This window comes from Colobus angolensis, unplaced genomic scaffold (assembly GCF_000951035.1).
Source record: "Colobus angolensis palliatus isolate OR3802 unplaced genomic scaffold, Cang.pa_1.0 Scaffold101, whole genome shotgun sequence".
Classification (NCBI taxonomy): Eukaryota; Metazoa; Chordata; class Mammalia; order Primates; family Cercopithecidae; genus Colobus; species Colobus angolensis.
The window spans coordinates 2,682,041-2,692,917 of NW_012111031.1; the positions used below are offsets into that span (position 1 = coordinate 2,682,041).

The 10,877-nt window shown below is 40.9% G+C and overlaps 2 protein-coding genes across 3 annotated transcripts in view; one reads left to right on the forward strand and one right to left on the reverse strand.

The window, feature by feature from the left end:
* Positions 1 to 4,548, forward strand: part of RCBTB1 (regulator of chromosome condensation (RCC1) and BTB (POZ) domain containing protein 1) — a 51,887-nt gene extending 47,339 nt beyond the window's left edge. For both annotated transcript variants that reach the window (XM_011939382.1, XM_011939376.1), the window contains exon 13: positions 2,224 to 4,548. In XM_011939382.1, the coding sequence (XP_011794772.1) occupies positions 2,224 to 2,364 (141 nt within the window). In that variant the 3' untranslated portion in view covers positions 2,365 to 4,548. The remainder of the gene's footprint in view (positions 1 to 2,223) is intronic.
* Positions 4,549 to 7,364: 2,816 nt separating this feature from the next.
* Positions 7,365 to 10,877, reverse strand: part of PHF11 (PHD finger protein 11) — a 33,264-nt gene continuing 29,751 nt past the window's right edge. Inside the window, exons 9-10 of the mRNA XM_011939440.1 lie at positions 9,909 to 9,980; positions 7,365 to 7,838 (exon numbers count right to left, since the gene is read on the reverse strand). Of these exons, the coding sequence (XP_011794830.1) occupies positions 7,684 to 7,838; positions 9,909 to 9,980 (227 nt within the window). The 3' untranslated portion in view covers positions 7,365 to 7,683. The remainder of the gene's footprint in view (positions 7,839 to 9,908; positions 9,981 to 10,877) is intronic.

Here is a 10,877-nt window from a genome sequence, read left to right on the forward strand (position 1 = left end):
ACCTCCCGGGTTCACGCCATTCTCCTGCCTCAGCCTCCCGAGTAGCTGGGACTACAGGCACCCACCACCACGCACGGCTAAGTTTTTGTATTTTCATAGAGATGGGGTTTCACCATGTTAGCCAGGATGGTCTCAATCTTCTGACCTTGTGATCCACCCGCCTCAGCCTCCCAAAGTGCTGGGATTACAGGCGTGAGCCACCACGCCCGGCTGCTTTTTCTTGAATAATAATCTGAGAGGGAATGCTTTATCCAGTTTCACATTTTAGTTTATTATAATATATAGAGCATTTAGTTATGCATTTAGCCCACTGGGAATCTCTGATTAAAAACAAGAATCCAGAGACTGTGCTAACATCCTAAGTGCATTTCAAATTATCTAGAAAACAAACAAACAAAACAGCAGCTGGCTGGTACTCATTAGCTGTGGTTTATCTCTCTTTTTTTTTTTTTTTTCCTTTTTCTTTCTTTTTTTTTTCTTGAGGCTGAGTCTTGCTCTTTTGCCCAGGCTGGAGTGCAGTGGCTTAATCTCGGCTCACTGCAACCTCCCCCTCGTGGGTTCAAGTGATTCTCCTGCTTCAGCCTCCTGAGTAGCTGGGATTACAGGTGCACGCCACCACGCCCGGCTAATTTTTGTATTTTTAGTAGAGACGGGGTTTCACCATGTTGGTCAAGCTGGTCTCGAACCCATGACCTCGTGATCCACCCACCTCAGCCTCCCAAAGTGCTGAGATTACAAGCATGAGCCACTGCGCCTGGCCTGTGGTTTATCTCTTAATGGTTATGTGACTGGATGGGTTTCTGGAGTTTACTCTAGGGTATCTTTTAGCCAGGGACAGGAGGACCCTTAGAACAAGGAAATCATTGTTTGCCGACGTCTGTGCTGAGAGCAGCAAAGGGGTCTCTCCATGTTTGTGTGGGCACCTTCCACTCTGTCTAACATTCTCACCTGCGGTTGAAATGTTGTCGAGCTTCTGGTTCGATAGAACCCGGAGTAATGACCTTCAATTTAGAACTTACCAGCTAGCCAAGTTATAATAAAGTCAAGCTATTTGTGATAAGAGCTTTTAGTGTAATTCCCTTTTATATATTGAGTCTTTGCATGCATTTCAGGTGCCTGATCGATTTAATAAATATATATTCCAACATCCTAAGGGACAGACTATATTAAAGTTTGTCAGGGGATGAAAGGGTGGATTAGCCCAGGCAGGGATTGATTTTGAAATGGTTCTGGTGTGCCACTTGTGGATGTTACTTCCCTGAATGTTGGTAATTGGTGACTTCTGTTTGTCTGACTGGAAACTAATCTGTGTAAATATACTTCTGTGGGATTGATTTTCTGAGATATTAGTGCGGTGAAAGTTGTAGTATTATTATTATTCTTCATGGCTTTAAAAATAAAGTCATTATTAGGAGAGCGTAAAAGTGAATTTAAGGTGAATTTTTTGGAATTTTCTTTCAGAGCCTCTGCTCGGTCACCCAGGCTAGAGTGCAGTGGTGCGATCTCCGCTCACTGCAACCTCTGCCTCCCGGGCTCAAGCGATTCTCCTGCCTCAGTCTCCCGAGTAGCTGGGATTATAGGCACCCATCAGCACACCTGGCTAATTTTTGTATTTCTACTAGAGACGGGGTTTCCCTGTGTTGGCCAGGCTGGTCTCGAACTCCTGACCTTCCACCCGCCTCGGCCTCCCAAAAGTGCTGGGATTACAGGCGTGAGCCACTGTGCCTGGCTGGGATTTTCTTTTTAATGTGCCACTTTAGGTTGACCATATCTCTGCATTACCTTTCTGTTTCTTAAACTAACCCACAGCTTAATTCTTTTCTCTGATGTCTCCATGTGACAACACATTCTGTGGAATAAAGTGGCATTCATTCTGCCTTTTACAACAATGTCTTTGACTATAACTAGATTATGTGATAATCATGCAGGAAATTCTTTCCCCTGTAGATCTTGTGTGTGTGTGTGTGTGTGCGTGTGTGTGTGTTTTGAAGCGTCACACTTTGAGTTAGGGGACCATTGCTCTTACTGCGTTGAATAAATAGTATGTGTTTTTGTCACACCTACCTGTGGTCACCTTTTTGCCTAGTTTTAGGTATCTGGCCTCTCAAATATCTTTTCTGGGGGAGGGTGAGAGATTTGGGGTGAAGGGCTTAGAGAGAAGTGATTCAATCAAAGTTGCCTAAAAAAGCCCTTTCTGTTTTTATTTTTGTTGTGTGTGTCCAGGATTTAGAAGAATTCTGCTTTAAGTTTTGCATCAATCATTTGACAGAAGTTACACAGACTGCAGCATTTTGGCAAATGGATGGCCCTCTGCTAAAGGAATTCATTGCTAAAGCCAGTAAATGTGGAGCCTTTAAGAACTGAAGCGCAAGGCTGCGGGGTTCTGTGTGAGTGCTCTGGGGCACTGTTGAGGACGTGTCCGGTTTGTGCTCTACGGGTGATGTAATTCTACAGGTAAAAGACCATCAGGTGGTTTTTTTCCACATCTGGGACACAGTTGTCTGTGTAAGAACATGTCAAGGGTGTATGGCTTTTCTTGAGCCCATTTGAAACAACTCTTGTTTCCAGATAAGTGTATTTTAAATGTGACCTTTCTTAAATTTGGGCTGGTACATGTGAAAGGGTGAAAGTTTAGTCGTTTTTGGTCTTGTTTTCGTTTTTGATTAGAGGAACGTCTGAACTTGGAAAGGGGAAGTTGGCAGCAACTCTCCTGGGCCACATATCAACAATCTTCTGACAGCAGGAGCAGTGATAGTTGGGGAATTGTGAGACGAATGGAGAGGCCCCATCGTGAATTAAAGATGCTGACCTGGGGATTGTTAAGTGCTGTCTTAGTTGCTAGCTCAGTAGCCTTACTATGAAGGAATAATTAAGATTGTTTCAGACTTTTGTTTGTGTGCTTGTGTTGATGACTTTTTTAACTTCAAGATATATCAAAGTAATATTCAGTTTAACATAAGTTAAACCTATTGAAATGATAATTATGTAAAGATAAATTTTCTAGGTTAGTCAAGATTTCTCTTAAGATTTAAGTGCATAAAGAGTAGTAATTTAGAAGTATCCGTGGAAAGTTGATCATGAAAGAAATTTGATGAAGGTGAATATTTTATAAATTAGAATCTCCACTACTTATCCAACAGTGTTTTATTTCATTAAGGTAGAGCTTGAGAACTCAAGTTCAAATTGTACCCCCCACCTTCTTCTACAATGCAAACTTAAGAGGAAAATAATGACATATATACTCTTGCCTTCCTAAATTATGGCTGCTGAATCATCATATCTACAATATATGACTGGAAGAAATGGTTCTTCAAGTCAGCCCTCTTACAGGACTTAATGGAATTTGCTTTATCTATTTTAGGTCAAATCTATCACACACTGGCTTATTTGAAACTTTATCATCTTTCACTTTTGGTTTCCTCTGTTTTTAAACATCTTAGGTATAACATTTAGCACAATTTCACCTTGAAAAAGCACCCAAATTATGGCGTTCCTGAAAAGATCCTATTAAAAGACGGTAGTTGTTTTGAAGTGGTTATGAAAGGTGACTTTGGGGCATGAGAGTGTTCAACTGTGAGTTTCATCATGCGTGTCCATTGAGCTTGCTTTAAGAACAATGTTTTGCTTTGCTCTCTGGTCCATGAACTCATTTCCATTGGAGTGAGCTCCCTTAGTGAACTTTGTCTCCTGCTTGGAAGGTCTCTCTTCTGAACCTGGAGCCTGAGTACATTTTCAGAGCCAAATTACAAGTGGGTGAAGACATGCTGCAGTTACTATTTTTAGCAATGTTTTTAAATTTGTGTCTATTGGGGTGGGAAGGGGAGTGAGGCCTCAAAGATAGGAATTCATTGATAGCTGAAATAGAGACAAGCCTAGTAGCTCCAGCCCCCTTTTCTTGACCATATCACAAGTGATTGAAGCTCAGTGAATTATTCTGTTAGAATTCATTCTACAACATGATAGAACCTTTCTTACTAGGTTCAGAAATGCACATTGATTTGTGCTGTGATGGGTGGTGTTTGTAACAATCACTGTTGTATATGTAGGCTTATGATCTGAGCAAAATGTGAACTTTAGTTATGTTTACTATTGCTCTTACTTGAAAAATTTTTTTTCAAAAAAAGCACAAATTAAAGTAGTAAATTCATATCCATAGATAGTTCATTCATTCTACAAATATTTACCAAGTTCCTAATATAAGTGAAAGACCACTTCTCATGTTAGATTACTAAGTCATTTGTGTATGTGTGGCAGTGAAGAGAACAAGTCCTTCAAAAAGCATTTGATCATCTTTATTTTTTTTAAATACACTCTCTTATTTTTCTACTTGGTTTTGTTGTTAATCATAGCAGGATATGACAACTCTTATTTGAACTGATTTTTTCATCTAATATAATAATGGAAGCCAAAGTATTCATATTTCTTAGGATAGCCCTAAATGTACTCTTGAACTTCTTACTGGAACAATGTTTGATACACTAGTATATAGGCTGAATTTATGTAATATTTAGAATGACATGTTAATAAACAAAGTAACATTAAAACAGGCACGTAGAGTTGTTTTTTTCACTGAAAATCAGTAGTCTGCAGCCCTAAAAAGGAAAGAAATTCTGACACATGGTACACAGAGATGAACTTAAGGATATTATGCTAAGTGAAATAAGCCAGTCACAGACAAATATTATGTGATGCCACTTGTGTAATGTACTTAGTCAAATTCATAGAGACATAGTAGAATGGCCATTGCCAGTGTCTGAGGGGAGAGGAGAATGGGGAACTTGTTTAATGGATACAGAGTTTCAGTTTACCAAGATGAAGAGTCCTTTAGGTCAGGGGTCCCCAACCCTTAGGCCACAGACCCATATTGGTCCCTGGCCTGTTGGGAAGAGGTGGCACAATGGGAGGTGAGTGGCGGGTGAGTGAGCATTACTGCCTGAGTTCCGCCTCCTGTCAGATCAGTGGCAACATTAGAACATTAGATTCTCATAGGAGTGCAAACCCTATAGTGAACTGAGTATGCAAGGGATCTAGGTTGTGTGCTCTGTATGAGAATCTAATGTCTGAGGTAGGACAGTTTCATCCCAAAACCATCCTCCCCACCCCCCACCAACCGCCCCATCCCCACGGTCCATGGAAAAATTGTCTTCCACAAAACCAGTCGCTGGTGCCAAAAAGGTTGGGGACCGCTGCTTTAGGTGGATGGTGGTGACGGTTGCACAAAAATGAATGTTTAATGCCATTGAAGCATATATTTAAAAAGATTGGGATGGCAAATTTTAGGTTATATATATTTTACCACAACAAAAAAAAAATCAGTAGTGTGATTCTTAATGGGTATCAGGCTAAAAATAGGCACACCATGAACATGTCAACTGCTTGATTCTCAACTATACACAAACACATATCATAGAAATCTTTGGATTTTATTCCTGCTGAAAGGTAGTACAGTTGAACTGGCACAGTAGAAAAATGTGTCTGTACCTTTGGGGGTACTTAAATGAAGGGAAAGACATATTCTTTATCCTCAAGGAATATATGAATTATTAGGAGAGAGGGAGATAGGTTTGGGAATTAACAACACAATGAGATACTTATAAAGAGCTTTTCATAACAGTCAGTGAGAGAAAACCAAATAGGATGATATGGTTTGGCTGTGTGTCCCCACCCAAATCTCATCTTGAATTGTAATCTTCAGGTGTTGAGGGAGAGACCTGGTGGGAGGTGACTGGATTATGGAGGCTGTTTCCCCCATGCTGTTCTCATGCTAGTGAGGGAGTTCTCATGAGATCTGATGGTTTTATAAATGGCAGTTCTCCCTGGGCTTTGCGTGCTCTCGTTCACCTGCCACACGTAAGGCGGGCCTCTTCCCCTCTCGCCACAACTGTAAGTTTCTTGAGGCCTCCCCAGCCATGCGGAACTGAGTCCATTAAATGTCTTTCCTTTATAAATTACCCAGTCTCTGGTATTTCTTCATACCAGTGTGAGAATGGACTAATACAGAAATAGGGTTACACATGACAAGCAGTTAGTTGTTCTGAAGATAATGCTTGTGTTGGGTAGGGGAAAATATAAAGTGTCCTCTTAGCTCATCTCCAAAAAGTTAGAGGCACAAGCAAAGGCTTAGAGATGGGGGCTAATGAGCCTTCCAGAACTGACCATAATTAAGTTTGGTTAGAATGGAGAAAATAAGCCAGAAATGTTGGCAAGGGGAGTGTGTGTGGGTGCGTGCATGTGTTTTACGTTTATTTCCCACAGTGCCAGACATTGTGCTCTCTGCTTCACATTTTATTTACTGGCCATATTTTGTCCCATAAGGTAGGCAGCATTATTCTCAGATTAAATACTCAGATTCAGGTTTTTCAGTAGTGACGTAGCTGAAGTTCATACTTGGGTCCGCCTTAGAGGTTGCCCAGTAGCCGGCCTCATGGCCACAAAACACATGGTGCTCCCTGGTGCACAGTTACGTGCTGTGAGTCATAGCTTAAATGTGAAAGTAAAGTGGGGGACAAATGTTTTTTTAAAATAAAGATCATGACATCAAAATGATTAGTCAGATAAACTTTGCTTAGATGGCTGGGCACGGTAGCTCATGCCTATAATCCTGGCACTTTGGGAGGCCGAGGTAGGCGGATCACGAGGTCAAGAGATCGAGACCATCCTGGCTAACACAGTGAAACCCCACCTCTACTAAAAATACAAAAGTTAGCTGGGCGTGGTGGTGGGCGCCTGTAGTCCCAGCTACTCGGGAGGCTGAGGCAGGAGAATCGCTTGAACCCGGGAGGCAGAGGTTGCCTGGGGGAAATCTATTCAGAGGTTGTTGGATGGGATCTTCACTTCTCTAGTTTTTAAAATGCTCCACATGATTCTGATGTGTGGCCAGATTTGAAATCCACTGGTTTAGATTTTGTCCCTAAGATATAAGAACTTAGGCTAGGGCTGCCGATACAACAGGAATGGAATGTTCTTTTTCATCTCCTGCAAATATTTTTTTTTTTTTTTACACGTCAGACACCATGCTGGAGATTCATGCTGGAGACTCGGTTGAAACCCATTTTGAGATGTAATATTATTGCAAGTCAGAGTCCCACGGTAAAAAATGAGAACTGTGAATGTGAGGTTTTCAGGGGTCAGACGTGGTAGTGTGGGCATAAAAACCAGAACTGTATGTTATTAGGTTGAGAAAAATGTTAACTGTCAATTTTATTTCATTCTTGCATACTCCTGGTAATGTTCTTATTCAGAGTCCAGTTTAAAATTTAGGTATTTGTTTTGAAGATGATGAATCCCAACGTGATAACTGTGGCTGAAAAGGGATTTTTCAAAAGCAGAGTTTGTGACACGAAAACAGGCAAATTTGGTACAAGTAAAGTAGTATAATCCAAATTTATTATATCTAAGAAGCATCATGGGCTGTAACTAGAATCAAAGGTTAATAACATTTTATGCACTTACTCCACAAACATTTACTGAGCATGTTAGGTGCTGGGAATGTGACAGTGAACAAAAAACACAAGTAAGAGTGTGCAAAGAGTGATCAAAATATCAACCAGCAAGAACATGGAAGAGCTGCCGGGGCGAAGAGGAGACAACTAGTTCTAAAGATGTGTGGATTTCACAGCCTGGTCTCTGGTTTTGAGCCCGATTGCAATTTGGCCTGACTCCTGGCTTAGGAAATGGTAATCCCTAATAAGACAGGGATGATACTGATGTAGAACTTGACATAAGATCTCTATTTTCTTGAAAAGAGCACAAGGTTTGTTTTAAGTCCTGAAGTAGCTCAATCTCTTCCTTCAACTGCTGCCGCCTTTGTTGAGATGCTTGAATTTTTTTCTCTATTGCTATGAAAAGAATAAATAAAATTATTTCAGATTATTCAGTAGTTTTATTAGAAATAATGTACCGTTTCTAGCCCCTTTCACTTGCAAGTACAGATACACAATCCTCATGCCTCCGAGGAAAAGGATCCAGAGCGTTATGGGCAGGAGCTGGTTTCTTTATGCCTTCACTTCCTCCTTCTAATTCAGGACAGAATTCTAACATTTATACACAAAGCTGCTCAGTAAACCCTTAAGATTTTGTGCACATTTATAGCAGAACAAGTCCCTTGGTATACCTTTGAAAACTTGAAAATAGTGACTGTATAACCTTCATGCTATACTATATCCATTTATTGAGATATGATAATTGGAGAATGTGGCTAGAATACCAAGGTTAAGGACAAATCCCTCCTAAAAATGCGTCCAATTTTTAATGTTACATAAAAGCTTTAGGTTTCATTTAGAAATAGGAGGACTTTTAATTGTGGAAACTTAGAAAAGCTTAGGAGGAAGATACTTAGGCTTTATAAATAACAAATAGGAGTCAATGGCAATGTAATTTTTAAAAGCCTCAAAATCAAACAGTTAAAACACACACATACACAACCTTTATTCAGAATAACTACATACCTATAGTTATTTTAAAATATTAGTAAGGCTAAATTAAGCAAGTTTTTATCAACCGGGATAGTGAAACCCACCTTTTAAATTGAATCTCATGCAGTTCCAAGTAGTGGCACCCCCCAATACTACATTCTAATATATGTACTCCCACCTAACCCATCCAAGTCGTGATGTGTCACATGTGCCCTTACATGAAAGAAACACACACGGAAGTCCCCTACAAAATAACTCTTTTTAGAAAAAGATATTTAAGGCTGCTTTAAAAAAATATGGATACTGTCATATAGTAGCAGACATCCTCAAAAGACTATTAAAACAGACATTAGTTTTGGTAGATTTTTCAAAGAATTTTTCCTGCTGGTTATAAATGTAGTAAAAAATTCAAACAGAAATGTATAATATAGAAAGTCAAAATGAGAAAGGTTGGCCATGTTGAGACAGGGATATGAACTAATGATTTCTTCCCAGGGAAATTGTATTGTCTTCCTACCATATGCTGGAGAGACAGATACATCTGTGGAAACGCAGAGTGTGGAGGACACTCTGTTGTGCAACGTCAGGGGGCGCCATCCACACCAATGCTGTGTGACTCTGTGCACGGCCTGCCCAGCCATGTGTGGCGGCCTTGATAGAGAAGTCAGACTGGACTCAGAAACAAGTGGAGGTGTGGCCTGTCTTGAGGGCGTCTTAATGCTGAAAGGAGGACTCACTCAATAAATGGTTTAATAGGAAGGTTAAATCTCCCTCCTCCAAACCAAACCAGATTTTCTACTGCAAACATTTCTTGGCTATTCTGGCTTGCTCTTTTTTTTTTCTGATGAACTTTACATCAGTTGCAACCCTCCCTGATAAGAAATTAAATTAGATTTGAAGATTAATATTGGGAGAATTGAAATTTTGACCTATCCCACCAAGCGAGAGGGAGGCAAGCGGAGGGATGGTTTATCATAGCCTCGCCACCCAAGAGCAGAGAAGCCACAGGAAGCTTCACTAGCTCCTGCCTGGGCCACACACAGGCCAAAATATGCTCAAATTTTGGAATCAGTTTTTTGTTGTCTCTACTTTTTTAATGAGTTTTTCTCATTACAAAAGTGTTTGTGTGTATATAGAAAATCTGGAAAATATAGCACTAAAAGAACAGACAAAAATCACTATAATCCAACTACCTACAACCAACTACTGTCTCCACCAGATGCAGCTTTTGTCTGTGCATGTGTACCTATATATTTTTTTCCTCCGTGTGTAGGGGGGTGGGCAGGGTTTATATTTTATAAAAATATAAAAAATTATATTTTTAGTAGAGACAGGGTTTCGCCATGTTGGCCTGTTTTTGTAATTGGCTTTTCTCATTTAAGAAAACAATGAACATTCTTCTAAAATATTTTTATCACCTGTATAGTATATTGTTTCAATATGGTGATAAGTATTTCTCGACTATGCTGCTCAGATATTATATAACTCATGTACCTGCTTGAAAATTTACAAATATGTCTTCGAACAATCTGCAGTCAAAAAGTGCACTCCCGATTTCTTCATAGTCTGGAGGGAGAAAAACATTTTCAATATTAAACAGTTTGTATAGGCAGAAACTCCTCCATTTATATGTAATCCAAAACAGGGGAAAGGAAAGAGAGCAGTCATCTGCCATGGAACTTTAATGTTAGACGGCGGCGGCAGCAGCAGCAGCAGCAGCAGCAGCACAGGGAAGCTGTCAGAAATGTAATTCTTGGCTCTTTTCTCTTCTCTTCTCCTCTTCCTCTTTCCCCTCCTCTCCTCTCCCCTCCCCTCTCCTCTCCTGTCTTCTTTTCTTTACTTTTTTTGAGACAGAATCTCACCCTGTTGCCCAGACTGGAGTACAGTGGTGCGATCTTGGCTCACTGCAACCTCTGCCTCCTGGGTTGAAGCGATTCACCTGCCTCAGCCTTTCAAAGTGCTGAGATTAAAGGTGTGAGTCCCCATGCCTGATCTTTGTTATCATCTTGTACCTGATGCACTCCTTTTTTTTTTGGCCAAGGGGTGGGGGCAGAGAGTCTTGCTCTGTCACCCAGGCTGGAGTGCAGTGGCACAATCTCGGCTCACTGCAACCTCTGCCTCCTGGGTTGAAGCGATTCACCTGCCTCAGCCTCCCATGTAGTTGGGATTGCAGGCACGCACCACCATGCCCGGCTACTTTTTATATTTTTAGTAGAGACAGGGTTTCGCCATGTTGGCCAGGCTGGTCTTGAACTGCTGACTTCAGATGATCTGCCCACCTCGGGCTCCCAGAGTGCTGGGATTACAGGTGTGAGCCACTGCACCTGGCCCCCAATTCTTGGTATTTGTACTGAATCAGAATCTCTGTGGGATAGGCCCAGCTATCTGTGTCCTCACAAGCCCTACAGGTGATTCTCAGGCACACTGTTTGGGAAGTGCTTGGTCTAGAGGAAATAAATGAAT